The sequence below is a fragment of the Sus scrofa genome, unplaced genomic scaffold (genome assembly GCF_000003025.6).
Source record: "Sus scrofa isolate TJ Tabasco breed Duroc unplaced genomic scaffold, Sscrofa11.1 Contig59, whole genome shotgun sequence".
In the NCBI taxonomy this organism is placed as follows: domain Eukaryota; kingdom Metazoa; phylum Chordata; class Mammalia; order Artiodactyla; family Suidae; genus Sus; species Sus scrofa.
This window is the reverse complement of record NW_018085257.1, coordinates 808,891-829,755: the sequence shown is the minus strand read 5'-3', so window position 1 is coordinate 829,755 and position 20,865 is coordinate 808,891. Positions and strand designations below refer to the sequence as shown.

The window sequence follows — 20,865 nt, the reverse complement described above, 5'->3', positions numbered from 1 at the left end:
TTTCTCTAAAGAAGATATACAAATGGCCAACAAGCACGTGAACAAATGCTCAACATCACTGAGTAGTAAGGAAATGCAAATCAAAACTACTATGAGCTACCACCTCCCACCAGTCAAGAAAACCATCATTAATAAGACAAAATATAACAAATGCTAGAGAGGGTTTTGAGAAAATGGAACACTCCTGCACTGTTGGTGGGAATGTAAATTGATACAACCACTATGGAAGACAGTATGGAGTTACCATAGCAAATTATATATATAACTATTATATGACTCAGCAATCCCACTCTTGGGCATATATCCAGACAAAACTTTCCTTGAAGAAGACACATGCACTTGTATGTTCATTGCAGCATTATTCACAGTAGCCAAGACATTGAAACAACCTGAATGTCCATCAACAGATGAATGGATTAATAGGAAGTGGTATATGTACAAAATGGAATACCACTCAGCCATAAAAAAGAACAAAATAATGCCATTTGCAGCAACATGGATGGAACTAGAGACTCTCATCCTGAATGAAGTATGTCAGAAAGAGAAAGACAAAAACCATATGATATATCTTATATCTAGAAGCTTATATGCAGCACAAATGAACATTTCCACAGAAAAGGGAATCATGGACATGAAAACAAACTTCTTCTTGCCACGATGGAGGGGGAGGGAGTGGAAAGGCCTGGGAATTTGGAGTTAATAAATAGATGCAAACTATCACCTTTGGCATGGATAAGCAAAGGGATTATGCTGTATAGCACTGGGAACTATGTCTGGTCACTTGTAATGGAACATGATAATGTGAGAAAAAAGAATGTGTACATGTAGGTGTGGCTGGGTCTCCTTGCTATGCAGTAGAAAATTGACAGAACACTGTAAACCAGCTATAATGGAAAAAATAAAAATCATTATAAAATAAATAACTAAATAAAAAACAAATGGTCATTGTTATTGGATCAATTTCTTTCCCTTCAGTCATATCTTTTGTCCATTTATTCTTTCATAAGCCTAAATATGACATTACCCACAGTGCACATTCAACTTGTTGGCTTCAAAGCATCAAATTCCTTATGTGTATATGTAAGTGTGCTTAAATTTTGTCTTTTTCAATGTGTTATATTATTATTACTTTTGGCTTTTTTACAGCATATATATTATATATATATAATTTAAGTCATTATTGTCATCTCTTGGGGATTGGTATATAAATGTTTAATTGATTAATAAATTAATTTGAAGTATTTTTGATTTGCAATGTTATGTTAGTTTCAATTGTAGAGCAAAACGATTTCAGTTTTAAGTATATAAGATAGTATATGTATTTTTCAGATTGTTTTTCCTTTTAAGTTGTTACAAAATATTGAGTATAATTCCAACTTCTATACCTTTGGTACCTTTTAGTTATCTATTTTATATATAGCAGTGTGTATATGTTAACACCAAACTCCTCTAAGTTTTGTCTTTCCCCTTTCCCCTTTTGGTAACTGTAAGTTTGTTTCCTATGTCTGTGGGTCTATCTTTGTTTTGTGTTTAAGTTCAATTGTATCTTTTTTTGATACCACATATAAGCAATATCACATGATATATTTTTTTCTATATGGCTTTCCTTCATTTAGAATGACAATCTCTAACTCCATCCATATTGCTACAAATGGCATTATTTCATTCTTTATGGGGCTGAATACTATTCTATTAAATATATGTACTACTTCTTCTTTATCATTTATCCATTGAATGACATTAATGTCACTTCTATGTCTTGGGTTCTTGGCTTCCAAGCTACAAATATTCAGTTAAGATTCTATTGTTTACATTTATTAAAGTCCAAAATGCTTATCTTTCACTACAGTGTCAATAAAGTCCATTTTTAACTGTTTGCTATGTTGTGATTCCACCTGTTGCGCTTAATTGTGTGTATCTTTTCACATTTAAATAATGTATACTTCTGTTTTCTAATGATTAAAATGTGTATAATTGTATTTCTTTGGGCTACTAGGAAGATTTAATTTGAAAGTGTGCATAAAATGCTTGAGACAATGACTTGAACTATTGACAATGGCTTGGAAGCCTCTATTGAACACATGATAACAGGGGATTTTTAAGTGACTCAAAACAGGCAGGATTGTGCAAACTACCCTGAAAGCCCATGACATAGCTTCAATAATTCTCTTAAAATGTAAGGAGATTCATGTCCTTTTTAAGAGGAAATGATTAGTACCTCCTCCTGATGCCTTTTCCCATTTTCATCTTAGCAAATTATAGAAGTTTGAACCTGGCTTGATGTAAAGATATAAACTTAAACACAGAGACGTCTCAGTTCTTGTTGTCTCCTGAATACTCAATAGGGGACAAAGCAGAGGTTCAATAAATATGTACTGAATGAAGAATACATGTCCATTGGTTTTTCTGGGGACAATACCCAGTTAACGTGTGTGTTTGATGTGTTATTGGAGCTGGAATTGGAAAGACCAATTCATTCACCAGCAATTAAGGGAAACAAAGGGAAAGGTAGCAAAAATTAAGACTTTCCATAGGACAGAGGACATGACTAAAATATTATGACATGTTCATTGACATTCTCCACTTTCCCCAATTCCCAGCTGAGGCAAGAACAGCATGAGTAGGGAGAACCAGAGCCACGTGTCCCAGTTCCTCTCCCTGGGGCTTCCAATCTGGCCAGAGAAGCATGGCATGTTCTTTTCCCTGTTGCTGGTCATGTACCTGACCATGGTGCTGGGAAGTTGCTCATCAGGCTGGACCCCCACCTCCACACCCCCATGTTTTTCTTTCTCAGTCACTTGGCCCTCACAGATGTCTCATTTTCATCTATCATTGTTCCAAAGATGCTGATGAACATGCAGACTCAGGATCAATCCATCCCAAATGCAGGGTGCATTTCCCAATTTTTGTTTTCACAATTTTTGGTTGTCAACAATTTTCCTCTCAGATTGATGACTTATGACAGCTATGTGTGCATTTGTCAGTCTCTCCAATACATCACCATCATGAGGCAGGAACTGTGTGTCTCCTTTAGTAGCTGTGTCCTGGTTCCTCTGATGTATTCATGCCCTGTTGCACAACCTCTTCTTTGTTCAACTGTTGAGTGTGGACAATAACATCCCTGACATCTTCTGTGACCTAACTGCCCTCCTGAAGTTCAGACACCTACCACAATGAACTGGCCATTTTATTATGGAAGGAAAACTTTTCATCCTGCCATGAGTAGTATCCTGGGCTCGTATATTCATGTAAGGACAACAGTTACGAAAGTCCTTTCCACCAAGAGATTCTTTAAAGTTTGTTCCCCTGTGGTTTCCATCTCTTTGTGGAGTGTTTATACTACAGGAGACTTGCCAGTGTTCACATTTTCTCCTCATCATGGGACACCGATGACAAGGATACAAGTGCTTCTGTTGTGTATGCAGTAGTTGTTCCTATGCTGAAACCCTTCATCTCCATACTCAGGATCAGAGACATAAAACAGGCCTTAGAGTTATTTGTCAGGAGGGATAACTTCTTGAAGTGATAATCACTAAATCCTCTTATTGCAATCATGAGCACAGTGAGATAATCTCCTAAAATTATCATGTGGTTGGCAACTCTGTAACTTCAAATGAAAATTCATTCATATGTTACATATAGTGCTAATATGTCAAAAGGTCCTATTTGTTACTTGCATTATTAATAATATATTATCTTTAATTTTTTCTGCTTCTTCATCATCTCTCATATAATATGTCAAAATCCTATATAAAACATACCACATAATTATGATTGTGCTTTTGTCTGTTTCTCCTTTTAGATACATAAATTTCTGCTTATTTATTTTTGATACAATGTTTTTGAGAACACATCAATTTAGCATCATGTCCTGCTCCTTGTGGGCTGATTCTTCTGTGCAGAAGAATTGCTGAAATTGGCTTGCATTGGCTTCAAGCTGATCATGAACATATCTTTTCAACCCCACAGTCAATGACACCATGATGGTGGATAAAAATCAGTCACAATGGGCATAATTACACAATGGAAATTGGCTAATGCTACAGAGTAATGCACTCCTATGATAGCAAGCCATTTTTTATTAATTGAACATCACACCAGTGTATTTATAGCTGAGGGGAGATTTCTCTTTAGCCATGGCTCCTATCCACACATCTCATTTACTTCCTCTGATGTTAGTTTAGATATGCCAGCTTACTTTTAGATTATGTTTACATGTATTTCTTTTCCAACACTCTAAACTATGTCTTTATATCTGGAAAGTGTTAGTTGTTAACAGTGTAAAGGTGCATTTTGGTCTTTTTACATAGGTTGAACATTATTGTATTTCTGGAGAATTTGAATTATTAACATCCAATATAATCAGGTTGTATTTGAATTTATGTTTTCCATGTTTCTATATGTTTTCTACTTGAAACATCTGATTTCATATTTCTACTTGCTTTTCTTTATCACCTTTGATTAAATAAATATATATTTTGTTATTCCATATCCCTTCCATTAACTTATGAATCATACATTAGTACTATTTTATAATTCTTTTCTATGCTTTCTGAAGAGATGATGTCTTGCATTTTTTAATAAAAACTTATTATGGTAGGTATAATGTGATATCCAACATGAAAATTTCCATTTTAACCCATTGAGGTATACAATTAGGTGGTATTTAGTTAATTCATTACTGCTAATTTATTCTAGGACTTCAAAAGGGAGCTATGGAATATCGATGCAATTAAGTAATTCACACCTATGAAAAAATAATGACAAACCTACCATTGAATCAATACGGAGGGTTTTCCATGATATATTGTTAAATGGAGAAAAAGGAATGCATAAAAGAGCATCTATAGCATGCTAATTCTTATGTGAAAATGAAGGGAAAATAATATATACATGTATCTTCCCATGGAGCAAGAAGAAACACACAGGGAATCAATTTGAAATTAATAAGATTGCTTTTCTACAGGGGTGGGGTAGGAATAGGAGAGAAAAAATGGAGAGATGAGTACATTTATTTGTATAGTTTTGACTATGTTATTTTTACCTACTAAAAAATAAAAAAGAAGGTGATGGAAAATAAAGCAAAACAGAATAAAACAAAAATGAGCCTACCTATATTTTGAGTTAGTACCATAATCACACTAAATGGGAAAATAAAATAATTAAATTAATTATGGAACACCAAATTTTGTCTATAAACTAGTCTCACAATGATGGAAAAAAATGGGAGTACATTTTTTGGTAAGTAAATTTGTTGAGCTGAAATTATTTTGTTATTAATAATGGTTTCAGTTCAAGATTCTGAAATTATATGTATTGAAAAATTTAGGAAATAAGTGAACTTGTCCGGGATAAGTTAATATCTCCTGAAAGGTGTGATGTTCATGAAAAAACAGAGGCTAGAAAGAGCACTACAGTATCAATCTTTAATTGAAGATACCAACTTGAACTCATGGGTTGTAATGTGTATAAACACATTGAAATTATATATCAATATCTGTCTGGTCCCATCTCCCATTCTTCCTATCAAACTCCTTACCCATTGCTTATGGATAAATATTCCTTTAGTTTGCTTGTTTATAGTTTCTACATCCTGTGTTTCTTTTATATATGTTTCCTGGCTGTATTCTCTGAGATCACTTAGAAGCCTTGTAAACCAAAGACACATGTAATGTCAAATTTGATTTTTGAATATCATTGTCTTCTAACAGGAACCAAAGTGACTTAGAAAAATGTCTGATTCTAGGGCTGGGGCCAGGACAGGGCAAGACCAGGGAAATATTGCTGAGCTTGAAAATGAAAAGTGCTCAATGAATCATGGGTTTCTCATTTGCACTAGCTATATTTCAAGACTCCAGTAGTTACAGGAGATTGTCCTGCTGTATTGGACAACAAGGAGTTCCCATCGTGGCTCAGCTGTAATAAATTTGACTAATATACATGACATGGATTTGATCTCTGGCCTTGCTTAGTGCGTTAAGTTTGCAGCATTGTCATGAGCTGTGGTATAGGTCTCAGAAGCTGCTCAGATCCCACTTTACTGTGGCTGTGACATAGGCAGAAAACTACTGATAATATTCCACCTCTAGCCTGGGAATTTCTATATGCCTTGTGTGTAGCCCTAAAAAATTAAAATCAAATAAATAAATGATTAAAAAATAATAATGGTGTGGGGAGAAAGAGTGCTGGGGTTGGGTTCATCATTTAGCACCATGTGGTCTAGGTAGAGCTCATTGGGAAGGTAACATACAAAGATGTCAGTCAGGACAGTGAAGTGAGCCATGAGGATATCTGGGCAAAAGCATGGAGATTAGCACCTACAAATATTCTGAGGGGAGATGGTGCCCAGCCTATCCCAGGACATTAATATTGAGCCTCTGTTCCTGGACAGGATTAAGTCAGGAGGGATGGTGGGTGATTAGTTCAGAGATATTAGTGGACTAGATTCATAGGGCACTTAAGTCCATGGTAGGTGTATTAGTCAATATTTTCCAGAGAAGGAGAACAAATAGGGTGTGTGTGTGTGTGTGTGTGTGTGTGTGTGTGTGTGTGTGTGTGTGTTTATAGAAGAGAGAAAGATATGGAATTCCTATTGTGCCATTATGGGATGGTGCTATCTCTGCAGTGGGTTAAAGGATTCTATCGCCACAGCTGTGACATTAGTTGCTACTAAGACTCTGGTCTGATCACTGGCCTTGGAAATTCTGCATGTCATAGGATGGTCAAAAAAGAAGAAAAAAGAGAAAGAGATTTCTTTGAAGGAATTGTCTTGGAGTTCCTGTTTGGCTAAGTGGAAATGAATCTGACTTGTATCCATGAGGATGTGGGTTCAATACCTGGTGTTGTTCAGTGTGTCAGGGATCTGGTGTTGCTGTGAGATGCAGCATAGGATAAAGTTATTGCTCTGATCCTGCATTGCTGTGGTTGAGGCATAGGCTGGCAGCTGCAGCTAAATGTGACTCCTTGCTTGGGAAATTCTATAGATCATGGGTGTGGCCTTAAAGAGCAAAAAAAAAAGGAGGAAAGGAAGGAAGGAGAGTAGGTTGGCTGGCTGGAAACCCAGGGAAAATTTGCAATCTGAGTCTAAAGGCAGGCTGCTGATAGAAATGTCTTTTCTGAGCAAGTTGGTTCCTTTTGTTAAGGTCCTTAAATGATTGGAGGATGCCAACCCTCACTATGGAGCATGGTCTGCTTTATTCAGAGTCTTCAGATTACAATGTTAATCTCATCCACAAATATACCCTCATGGATATATATAGAATTATGTTTGACCAAATATCTGGATACTGTTGCCTAGCCAAGTTGACATATAAAATTAAACATTATAGTTGAGTTTTTGGTTCTCAGTCTTCTTTGGGAACCTGCTGGAAGGGATTGTATAGGTTATAACATGACAATACTTGATCTTGTTATTGTTTCTTTAAAATCACCCAGATTTGTGAAGGTATAAATGACATACAATAAACTTCACATAACTACTTTATACCATTTGACTCAGAAAACTTCATATTGAACTACCATATGATCCACCCATCCCACTCCTGGGCATATATCCTTCTAAAACTACAATATAAAAAGATACCTCCACCCCTATGTTCATAGCAGCATTGTTCACATTAGCCAAGACTTGGAAGTAACCTAGATGTCCATCAAGAGATGAATGGATACAGAAGATGTGGAACATATAGAGGATGGACTACTACTCAGCCATAGAAAAGAATGCAGTAATGCCATTTGCAGCAATATGATGCAACTAGATAATCTCATACTAAGTGAACTAAGTCAGAAAGACAAACATCATATGATGTCACTTACATGTGGATCTAAAATATGGCACAAATGAAAACTACAATATAGTAGCAGTCTCATAGACATATATCACAGCCCTGTGCTTGCCAAGGGAGAGGAGAGGGGAGTGGGATGGATGGGGACTTGGGGTTAGTAGACGCACACTCTTGCATTTGGAATGGATAAGCTATGAGGTCCTACTGTATAGCAGAGTGAACTATATCCTGTCTCTTGAGATGGACCTTGATGGAAAAGAATTTAAGAAATAGAATGTATATGTATAGGACTGAGCCTCTTTGCTATGCTGCAGAAATGGGCACAATATTGTACATCAAATTTAATTTTAAAAAAGGTAAAAAGATAAAGTATATCATTTGACTGGTTTTTACATAGGTACATACCCATGAAATTACCACCACAAGCCATCACGATCATGAGTTTACCTGATGTCTCTGCTCCTGCCCTCTCTTTGCTCCTCCCATCTGCCCTCAAGTGAATCACAATTCAGTTTCTGTCACATGGATTAATTTTCATCTCCTAGAAATTTATTTCAGTGGAATCATACATTGTGTATTCTTTTCTTGTGGTCTGCTTTCACTGTGTCAACGTATTTTAAGATTTATTCATGTTGTACCATTCATCAATAATTCATTCTTTTTAATAATGAGTAGTATGCCATTTTAAAGATATACTACAGCTGTTGCATCCATTCACATTTAAAATATCATTGTTTTTTATTATTTAAATTTTTGAGTTTTAAAAATTTCTCTTTATTTTTACTTTCAGTAGAATATATTTTTTTATTGAAATATACTTCCTTTACCATATAGTGTTAGTTTCAACTGTGGAGTGTTATTCAGTTATGAATACACTTCGATTTTTTTCCCTGATAGGTTGTTAAAATATATTGAGTATAACTTCCTGTGCTATATTGTGTGTCAATTCGCTTATTAACAGTAAGTCTGTTGATGAACATCTGTGGTGTTTCCAGCTTTTGGCCATTAAATAAAGCTCTTATGCACATTCTTGTATAAATCTACATAAAACTGTATATATTCTTTTACCTTGGACAAATGTCTAGTCACATGCTAAGTATTTGTTTAACTTTTTAAAAATGTTCAAACTGTTTTGTATTCCATGAGCAGTGTATGAGTGTTCCAGTTCATCATATCTTCAGTGACACTGAAAGCAGCAGTCTTTTCAACTTTAGATAGTCTAATAGGAGTGTAATTATGTAAACCATTTTACAGACCTGGAGCCACTTGATTGAAGGGGTGTCTATGTTGCTTTGGAAAAAAAAATCCTTTTTTTTTTTTAATTTCTAGAGTCTTCCTAGCTCTCTGCATAATTTTCATCACTCTGCAGCACTTGGCACCATTTACACACCATTCCTTTTGCCTTATTTATTATTTTATTTTTTGGCATTACCTTCCACTTGGATGTGTGTTGTAAGATCGGGAGTTCTGATTATATTATCTGTGATGTCTCTAGAGAATATATCAGTATTACATTTGTGAGAACCTAAATGAGTATTTAAGGGAATGAGTGAATTAATGAACAAGTGAATGCTTTCCAAAGTTAGGAATCACAATTGCCTGTTGTGAGCCATAGCTGATCTCTAGTGATACAAAAACATTGACATTAGTAAGCTTAATATTTAGTAACATTTAGTAAGCTTGCATTAGGTGCTCATAAATCCATTCTTCAAAATCACAGAAAGACTATGATTGTTATTTTCACTTTATAGAAAATTATTAGGCCTTGGAAAACTTGCTCAAGATGATTATTTAGCAGGGGATGAACCCAGAGAATTTTGTCCAGAGATTTATATTCAATCCTCCTCCAGAGCAAGGCATAGACTGTACCCTACAAAACCTTCCAGGGGAGTGGGAAGACATGTACATTTCAAGGGGTTTTGTGTTTTAATGTAAGCCCTTGTCAGTGTTGGGGGCAGAAGCCATTCCACTGCCTGTGACATTCACTGCCCTTGGGAGAAACTGTGCTGTGACACAGTTTTCACAGCCAGAGACTTGACCAGACCTAAGATAACACCCGTATCAGGGACACTTTCTCCTGGGAAACCAGGGTCAGCTCAGCCCCTGTGGACACTAATCATCATCCTTCCCTAGGGGCCAGGAGGGAATTGGCCAATTGCCCAAGTGGACTGCTTTAGCTCTAGTCAGGGACTGGGGTAAATTCCCTCCAGTGTTCCTTTAGGATTGAGAAAAGAAGATATCCTTGTGCATGGTTTTGAACCTGGAGAAAGGACATGAGACTTTGTAAAGGTCCTCAGGCCACCAAGGTTTGCTCTTTTTTTTTGGATCCTGGGTCTCCTGGACAGAAAGTGAGGATTCAGGTAACAGAATGAAGCAGAAGGTATTTGAACTCAGAGGACAGGTATAGCTCAGAAGGAGCCCAGAAACCCCCAAGATGGGCCTGTATCTGTGTGTAAGCATGTGTTTGACCATCAGAGAAGCCATGTATATTTGTGTGTATGTGTGCGTTGTATTGTATGAGTTTGTGTGTGTGTGTGTGTGTGTGTGTGTGTGTGTGTAACTGACAAACACATTGAATGACACACACTAGGATATACAGAGGTCAGAGAACCCTGGACTTTTCCTCTGTGGGTGCTCATTCTATGTGCATCTGCTGCTTGTGTGCTGTATGTAAGACACTGTGCATTGCTTGTGATTAGAATATAAATGATTTCTTGTGTTGACAATGCCTCTGGTCTAGGATGCTTGACAGTTCTGTGTGTGTAACTGTTGTGTACATGTGTATTTTGTTATTGAATCTTGCATAGATGTATGTGAAGCTGACTTACAGCCCTATCCATATGTTCTGTCTCAATCCTCCACCACTAGTTCACACACTGTCTCCTCTTCACTATTGAGCAATTTCTCAGCCACCTCTTTGCACATGGTGCTGATGGAATCAAAGTACCATATTTATATGTTTCTCTTCTGATCACATTGCAGCTCCTGGGTGTCATTAGGAGTTCTGGGTCTCCTGCAGGAGATCTGTGAGATCCTGGGCTAAGTCTGACCCAGCAACTTTCAATGAGAAGTCTGTGCTTGGCAAGAGAGTCAAGGGCCTGGTCCCTCCTTGTGCCCTGTGAACTGAGTCAGTTAATAACCCCAAACAACTCCCTAGTCTGGAGTAAACATCTACTGACAGAATCTTACTCAGTATTAATATTATGTTCCTCTTCCAGGCATATTTTAACACATTTCACCTTAACATGTCTACCCTCCATAAAAAGAAATGGGTGGAGTCTCTGTAGTAAAAAAAAGAAAATCAGAAAATCCATGTTTGAGACCAGATTGCACTATACAATATCTATGTGAGCTTGTTCAAGCAATTTAACTACTCCTGTTTGTAAAATGCAGGGAAAAAACACTGTTCTCTGCTTCCCAAACAGAAATAAATTATGATGGATTGAATGATCTTGAAGGCATATGAAAGCCACTGGCAAACTAAAGGGCTGAAAGATTATTAGTGTGGACAGTTATATGAGCAGGAGCACACCTTCAAATCCCAAAATATTTCTTAAAGTCTTTCCTGTTGTCAAACTAAAGAGAGGGAAGAACAGTAGGTTCATAGAAGCAAAGTTTCCAGTATATATTTAAAAGCTTGTGAGAGAAATGTGTCTAGAGCTGTTACTAACCTTGTGATGATGCTAATTTCCTAATCCTTCTGAGTAGGTTGCTAGTGCATTTTTGTATTTTTTAATTTTTATTTTTTTAAGGCTGCACCAGCAACATGTGGAAGTTCCCAGGGTAGGGGTCAAATAAGAGTTGCAGATGCTGGCCCACACCACAGCCACAGCAATGCCAGATCCAAGTCCTGTCTGCAAACTACACTGCAGCTCATGGCAATGCTGTATCCTTAGTCCACTGAGAGAGGTCAGGATTTGAACCAGTATCCTCATGGACACTAGTTGTGTTCTGAACCCACTAAGCTAAAACCAGCATTCCCAATAGTGCATTATAATATCACATCAATCCTAGGACTCTTAAAGTTCAGTGAGCCAATGATGTCAAAATGCATTTGTCTGACTTAATGTTCATTAACTGTCAGTTATTATGAGTGTGAAGATCAGTATTGGGAAATAGTGCTGGTCAATCAGATAACTGACTTCTAAGAGACACCCCAATCCTTCAGTGTTACTAAGCTTATAGAAGACAGATCTCAAGTTTCTTCCTAGCAATGAATATCCAGATGTCAGACAACTTGGAGTTTCAGTTAGAGATGGAGATAGATGGAGGTACATGCACTGAAGTAAGGTTTCTTTTTGGCAAGAAGATACACATGCATTAAGACAAGTTCAAGCAGAGAACTTAACCCAGTTACACCTGAAAAGTGTGAGAGCCCAGATAAGTTAACATAAATTTTAGGTCACCTTTTTTGTTGCTTTATGGTGTCCACCCCATAATACTGTTTTATTAAATGCCTGAACTTAATATGTTTTGGGAGGTATACAGAAAAACTCATAAAAATAATGTATGCAGTTTATGGTGTTTATTTTATTCAGGAAAGTTTTCTTAGTTATTAATATCTAATGTACTAGAATCCTGTTTGTTAACTCTATGAAGGTGTGATATTGGAATCCTCACATTATGGAAGCATAAGGCCAAGAGAAATTTAGCATCCATGTCCTACAACAAGAAAGTGTTGGAACCAAAATCATAACACAGGGAATCTAGCTTCAGGTTCCAATTTAGTTTGGCCTTGGTCAGGTGTGTCCATGAGGGATAGTCTCCTGAGGGAAGTGGTCCTGGATGTCTTCATCATTTTTGTGTGTTTAGAAGCTTACTGTCAGAAACATGGTGGATTAAAAAGAAAAAATAATGAATTTCCTGGTTTCCATTGAAAGGAATCATGGCGAATGTCCAGGGATTCTCACCTGCTTTCATGACACTGTGTGATAAAAGAAATGCAGGCATTTATTCTTTTTCTCCATGAGAAGATGATAGACATAGTGTGGTGGCCACAAGAATCCATTCAATGTCTCTGACATTTCCTACTCCTCTCCTTCCCCAGCAGACAGGAGAGGAGCATGAGGACTGAGAACCAGAGTAGCATGTCTGAATTCCTCCTCCAGGGGTTCCCTGTCTGGGCAAAACAGCAGGACATTTTATTTGCCCTGTTCCTGTGCATGTACCTGACCACATTGCTGGGGAACCTGCTCATCATCCTGCTCATCAGGCTGGACCCTCACCTCCACACCCCCATGTACTTCTTCCTCAGCCAACTGGCCCTCACAGACGTCTCCTTTTCCTCTGTCACTGTACCTAAAATGCTGATGGACATACAGACTCAGGATCAATCTATTCCCTATGCAGGGTGTGTAACACAGACTTATTTTTTCATATTTTTTGCTTGCATTGATAACTTTCTTCTTGTAGTGATGGCCTATGACAGGTATGTGGCCATTTGTCACCCTCTACACTACACTATCATCATGAGGGAGGAGCTGTGTCTATGTCTGTTGACTGGATCCTGGCTCTTCTCCTGTGCCTATGCCCTGACCCACACCCTTCTCCTGGCTCGACTTTCCTTCTGTGATGACAATATCATCCCCCACTTCTTCTGTGACCTTGCTGCCCTACTTAAGCTGTCCTGCTCAGACACCTCTCTCAATGAGCTGGTCATATTCACTCTAGGGTCTGCAGTTTTCATTTTTCCACTGAGTGGCATCCTGATCTCTTATGGCCGCATTGGGGTCTCCATCCTGAGGGTCCCCTCTACTAAAGGGATCTGCAAAGCCTTGTCCACCTGTGGCTCCCACCTCTCTGTGGTGTCTCTATTCTATGGGACAATTATGGCACTATATCTTTCCTCCTCATCAAGTCAGTCCCAAGACAAAAGCATCATTGCTTCTGTGATGTACACAGTGGTCACCCCCATGCTGAACCCTTTCATCTACAGCCTGAGAAACAGAGACATGACATTGGCTCTGAGGATTCTTTTCAGAAATATTAACCTTTTTGTCAAGTGAGAATCACCCAATCATATTCTTATTTCACTTAATGCCCTTGTTAGAGAAGTCTTAAAAAGTTTGTAGTTGAGCATCCATGTCTCTAGCACTTTTCCTCTCTGTCCTTAAAATGGTCATTGTTATTGGATCAATGTCTTTCCCTTAGGTTATATCGCTTGTCCATTTGTTCCTCCATAACCCACAATGCACATTCAAGTTTTCATCATCAAAGCATCAAACTCCTCTGTGTATATTTGTGTGTTCAATTTTGTTTTTTCAACATCTTATATTATTACTACATTTGGCTTTTTTACAGTTTTTTAAAGTATATATGTATTTAAGTCTTCTTAAAATCATCTATTGGGCCTGGTTTTAAAATTTTTTTGGTTATTTTTTTTTCTTATGAAGTAGTCTTGATTGTAATCATTATTTATCTGATACATTAATTACACATACTTGTATACATTCTTTTTTCTCAAATTATCATGCTCCATCATAAGTGACTAGGCATATTCCCAGTGCTACACAGCAGGATCTCACTGCTCTTCCATTCAAAGTCAAGAGTCTGCATATGTTAACCTCAAGCTCCCAATTCATCCCACTCCCTCCCCTCCCCCTTGGCAACCACAAGTCTGTTCTCCAAGTCCATGATTTTTTTTTGTGTGTGGAAAGGTTCATTTGTGCCATATATTAGATTCCAGATATAAGCGATATCATATGGTATTGGTCTTTCTCTTTCTGACTTGTTTCACTCGGTATGAGTCTCTAGGTCCATCCATGTTGCTGAAAAATGGTTTTTAAAATTTTAATTAATTCCTTAATTAATTTGATATGTATTTGACTAACAATGTTTTGTTAGTTTTAGGTGTAGAGCATGTGATTTCAGTTTTGAAAACATTACATACTATATGTATTTTACAGATTTTTCCCCTTATATGTTATTACAAAATATTGAGTATATTTCCACCTTGTATACAATTAGTACTTGTTAGTTATCTATTTTATGTATAGAAGTGTGTAAATTTTGACCCCAAGCTCCTGAGTTATACCTCCCCCCTTTTCCCCTTTTTTTTAACCCTGTTTATTTTCTATGTCTGTGGGTCTATTTCTTTTTGTGTATAAGTTCATTTGTATCATTTTCTTAGATACCACATATAGGCAATTTTATATGGTATATGTATTTTTCTAGCTGGTTTCCTTGATTTACTCTAATAACCTCTAGCTCCACCCATGTTGCTACAAGTGGCATTATTTCATTCTTTACATGGCTGAGTACTATTCTATTAAATATATGCCCCACTTCTTCTTTATCATTTATCTGTTGAAGGACATTAAGATTGATTCCATGTCTTGGCATCTTGCCTTACAAAGCTACAATCATTCAGTTAATATTCTATTGTTTACTTTCAGAGAAGTCACAAATGCTTATCATTTTGATGCATAATCAAAGTAATAAAGTACATTTGATAGTTTGCAGTTTTGTGATTCCACCTGGTGCACTTAATTGTGTGTATCTCTGCACATTTAAATAATGTATAGTTTTGGTTTTGTATGGTTAAAAAGCAAATAATAATACTTGTTGGGCTACTGTTAAAATATAATTTGAAAGTGCATGTAAAACACTTGAAACAGAGCGTGGAACTATTGACATTGGCATGGAATCCTGTATTGGACATTTTTGATAAAAGGGGATTATTAAGTGACTCAAAACAGTTAGGGTGCAGCAAACTACATTGAAAGCCATTGACATAGCTTCAATAATTCTCTTAAAATGTAAGGACTTTCATATTCCCTTTAAGAGGTGCCTCTTACTTGGTGTCTTTTCCCATTTCATCTTAGCAAATTAAAGAGGTTTGAACCTGGCTTCATGTAAAAATATAAAGTTGAACACAGAGACTTCTCAGTTCTTTTTGACTCCTATGTAATCAGCCTGTGAGAAAGCAGTGGTTCAATAAATATATATTGAATGAAGAATACATGTCCATTGGTTTCTCTGGGAAAATGCTTGATTAATATGAGTGTTTGATGTGCTATTGGAGTCAGAATTGAAAAGACTGATTTATTCAGCAACAATTAAGGGGAACAAAGGGAAAGGTAGCAAGAATTAAGACTTTTCATAGGTCAGAGAGCATAACTAAAATATTATGGCATGTTCATTGACATTTCCCACTTTCTCCAATTCCCAGAAAAACAGCATGAGTAGGGAGAACCAGAGCTGAGTGTCTGACTTCCTCCTCCTTGGGCTCCCCATTTGGCCAGAGCAGCTGGATGAGTTCCTTGCCCTGTTCCTGGTCATGTACCTGACCACAGTGCTGGGGGATCTGTCCATTATCCTACTTAACAGGCTGGACCCTGACCTCCACACCCCATGTCTTTCTTCCTCAGTCACTTGATGCTCACAGATGTCTCCCTTTCAATTTTCACTGTCCCTAACATGCTCATGAACATTCAGACTCAGCAACATTAAATTACCTATGCAGGGTCCATTTATCAGATGTGTTTTTCCTCAGTTTTTGGTTGTCTTGACAATTTCCTACTTACAGTGATGGCGTATGACTGGTATATGGCCATTTGTCAGCCTCTCCACTACAGAACCACCATGAGGCAAGGGGTGTGTGTCTCTTTAGTAGTAGGGTCCTGGTTCCTCTGTTGTATCCATGCCCTGTTGCACACACCCTCTTCTTGGTCCAAATATTTTTCTGTGGTGACAAAACCATCCTCCACTTTTTCTGTTACCACACTGCCCTCCAGAAGTTTAGCTGTTCAGAAGCATCCCTCAATGAGCTGGTCATGTTTACTGTGGAAGGAAGTTTTTTCATTCTGCCTCTGTGTAGCATCTTGGGCTCATATATTCATATAGGAATTTCTGTTCTGAGTGTCTCTTCCACCAACAGGCCCTTTAAAGTTCATTCCTCCTGTGACTCCCATCTCTTTGTGGTGTCTATATACTATGGGACACTTGCTAGTGTTTCCTTTTTCTCCTCATCATGGGGCTCCAGTGACAAAGACATAATCACTTCTGTTGCTCCCATGCAGTAGTTGCTCCCATGCTGAACCTCTTCATCTACAGCCTCTGGAACAGAGACATAAAACAGGCCTTAGAGATATTTCCTAATAGGGCTAACTTCTTGAAGTGACAATCACTAAATCCTCTTATTGCAATCAAGAGCACAGTGAGGTAATCTCCTAAAATGATCATATGGTTGGCAACTCTATAACTTCAAATGGATATGCATTCATCCATCTTTTGTAGCTTAAATATGTCAATAAGGACCAGTTTGTTACTTGAATTGTTAATATTCCTTATCTTTAATTTTCTTCTGCTTCTTCATCTCTCATAAAATATGTCAAAAATCCTATGTAAAATATGTCACATAATTATGATTTTGCTTTTTTTATTTTTCTCCTTTTAGATATGTCATTTTCTGCTTATTTATTTTTGATACAATATTTTTGAGAACACACCAATTTAGCATCATGTTCTGCTCCTTGCGGACTTATTCTTCTCTGTAAGATGTGCTGAAATTTGTTTGCATTAGCTTCAAACTTATTGTGAGCATTTATTTTCAATTCTAAAGTCCTCAACAACATTCTGGTGTATTGCATTCAGCCACAATGAGCATAATTACACTATGGAAATTGGCAAATGCTACAAAGTCATGCTCTCCTATGATAGTGAGCCTTTTCTTATTCATTGAATAGCACACCATTACATTTATAGTTGGGAGATTTCTCTTTAGCTATGGCTCCTACCCTCACATCTCAAATACTTCCTCTGATATAAGTTTAGATATACAGCTTTATTTAACGTAGTGTTTACATGCATTTATTTTTTAATATTTTAAACTTTCTTATGTCCTTACATCTGGAAAGTGCTAGTTCTTAGCAATATAATGCTGGGTTTTCATCCTTTTATGTAGGTTGAACATCATTGTATTTATAGAGAATTTGATCTATTAACATCCAATAAAATTGGATTGTATTTCAATTTATGCTTTCCATGTTTCTATTTGTTTTCTACTTGAGACATCTGATTTCTCATTTATACTTTCTTCTCTTTATCTCTTTTGATTATACAATACATATTTTTTTATTCCTTATCCCCTCCATTAACTTATTAATCAAACATTATTACTATTTTATAATTTTTTTCTGTGCTTTATGTAGAGATGATGTCTTGCTTTTTCTTAAAAAACCATATTGTGGTAGGTATAATGTACTCCCCAATATGAAATTTGCTATTTTAACCTTTTGAAATATACGGTTATGGGGCATTTAGCATATTCATCCCTTCTATTTTATTCTAGGACTTCAGTGGTAACTATGGAACATGAGTTCAATTGAATACTTCACAGCTATGAATAATAATGGCAAGCATACCTCTGCATCAATATGAAGGCCTTTGCAAAATAATTATTTGAAAAAATCAATGCATAAAGGAGCATATAAAGCTTGCTACTTCCTATGTGCAAATGAATGGAAAATAATATATACATGTATCTTCCCATGGAGCAAGAAGAAACACACAGGAAATTAATTTGAAACTAATGAGACTAATTACCTCCAAGGGGTGGGGTAGGAATAGGATAGAAAAAAATGGAGAGATGAGTGTATTCATTTGTATAGTTTTTATTATGTTATCTTTTACCTTCTCAAATATAAAATGAAGGTAATGGAAAATAAAGCAAAACAGAATAAAATTAAAAATGAGCCTAACTATATTTTGAGTTATTACCACAATAAGACTAAATGGGATAATAATGTGATTAAGTTATTATTGGACACTGAATTTTGTCTATAAACTAGTCTCACAATGATGGAAAAAAAGTGTAATCATATTTTTTGGTAAGCAAATTTTTTGAGCTGAAATTATTTTGTTATTAACAGTGGTTTCCGTTCAAGATTCTGAAATTATATGTATTCAAAAATTTGGGAAATAAGTGAACTTGTCCTGGGAAAGAGAGTGACTCATGAATGGGGGAAAGGTGTGATCTACATGGAAAAAGAGAGATCAGAAAGAACTCTATGGTCTTGAGCTAGAATAATATAAGAACTTGAACTCATGGGTTGTAATGTGATAAACAGATTGAAATTATATATCAATATCTGTCTGGTCCCATCTCCCATTCTTCCTATTAAACTCCTTACCCATCGCTTATGGATAAATATTCCTTTAGTTTGCTTGTTTATAGTTTCTACATCCTGTGTTTCTTTTATATATGTTTCCTGGCTGTATTCTCTGAGATCACTTAGAAGCCTTGTAAACCAAAGACACATGTAGTGTCAAATTTGATTTTTGAATATCATTGTCTTCTAACAGGAACCAAAGTGACTTAGAAAAATGTCTGATTCTAGGGCTGGGGCCAGGACAGGGCAAGACCAGGGAAATATTGCTGAGCTTGAAAGTGAAAAGTGCTCAATGAATCATGGGGACACATAAGCAAGCTGAAAGGGGCTCCCATTGTCCAAATCTGGAGTAATTAGACCTTCAAGATGAATATCATCAGTAATGGGTTATAACTCAAAGAATAAATACAAATTCATGAGTCCATGATGATATAAATAAATCAATGAAAAAAATGAATGAATGTAGAGCAAGGGAAAATTCTTTCCCATAGGAGTATACAGGCAATCAACATAGAGGAAATGATCAAATTAGAAAATTACCATTTGACCACCACATTTGCAATTGTCTATTTAATATAGTGATATTTATTTTTTCCATTATAGCTGGTTTACAGTGTTCTGTCAATTTTCTACTGTATAGAATGGTGACCTAGTAGACAGACATGTATAGATTATTTGTTCTCAACATTATCATGCTCCATCATAAGTGACTAGATATAGATCCCAGTGCTTCATAGCAGGATCTCTTTGCTTATACATTCCAAAGTCAATAGTCTACATCTATTAACCCCAAGTTTCCAATACATCCCACTCCCTTCCTCTCTCCCCTTGGAAGCCAGGAGTCTATAATCCAAGTCCATTATTTTCTTTTCTGTGGAAACTTCATTCAAAGAACACAAATTCTTAATGAAGCTGTAAAATTTTTGAAAAAATCTGGGAATATAAGGATTATGTTTGGTATTAATTAGGAAACATGGGTAAAGTCCTTAGCCTAGGACCCAAATGTTCATAAAAATTTTCAGCATTACAAAAAATAGTTTGTGGACTATTCCTGCTTCAAGCAGCTTACTAAATCCTTTATTGAAATATAAATATGATGGAGCATGATAATGTGAGAGAAAAGAATGTGTACATCTATGTATAACTGGGTAACAATGCTTTACAGTATAAAATTAACAGAACACTGTAAACCAGCCATAATGAATAAGAATAAAAAATTACATAAAATGTAAAAACATTACTTGGAGGTCCTGGGCATCTCAGTCGGTAAAGCATCACACTTTTAATCTGAGGGTCCAGGCTTCAAGTCCCTGTCCAGGCACCTTGTCAAATTTAGTTTGCAAACAATATTATGTTAATTTCAGGTGTATTATATGGTGATTTGACACTTTCATACATTATGAAATGATCACCATAATTATTACTGAGTAAATCTCTGTCCCCTTAAGTTTTTACATTATTATTGATCTTATACTTAATGCTGTATATTACATCCCAATGTTTCTTTATTTTATAATGGGAGATTTGTTCCTCTTTGTCCACATCACCTATTTCATCCCTCTCTCCCAGATACTGTTCCCTCTGGCAACAACTTACTTCTCCTCCATATTTATGAGTCTGTTTTCATTTTGTTTTGTTGATTTGTTCTTTTGATTTTTAGGCTCAGATATAAGTGAGATACCATGATATTTACTATTGTCTTTCTGCCTTATTTCACAGAGAATAATAGCTTCTAGATACATCCATGATATTGGAACATGGCTGTGAACTGTCAGATGCACTTGAATAGCTTACATTGGCTACATTGTTGCTAATGAAGGTGACATTTTTGTCCCCATAATGGGATGGCACAGACAGTTGTTTTCACTTTTGGGGATTCACTTTCATGCATCTGTGTGTGGATAACCATTTTCCCAGCTGCATTTAATGAAGAGACACACATTTTCTTTTTGTGCTTTTTTTTGTCAAAA

General features: G+C 36.4%; 1 protein-coding gene and 1 pseudogene across 1 annotated transcript; both read left to right on the top strand.

Moving 5' to 3' along the window:
• Positions 1-12,723: 12,723 nt before the first annotated feature.
• Positions 12,724-13,920, top strand: LOC100155678 (olfactory receptor 1J4-like). The gene has a single exon (XM_021082256.1). It carries the CDS (start codon positions 12,848-12,850, stop codon positions 13,787-13,789), a length of 942 nt encoding a protein of 313 aa, XP_020937915.1. The 5' UTR covers positions 12,724-12,847; the 3' UTR covers positions 13,790-13,920.
• Positions 13,921-15,430: 1,510 nt separating this feature from the next.
• Positions 15,431-17,039, top strand: LOC106504419 (annotated as a pseudogene).
• Positions 17,040-20,865: the final 3,826 nt, after the last annotated feature.

Excerpts from the sequence above, each read along its gene's own strand:
- LOC100155678 (XM_021082256.1), top strand. The coding sequence starts at position 12,848 with ATGAGGACTGAGAACCAGAGTAGCATGTCTGAATTCCTCCTCCAGGGG.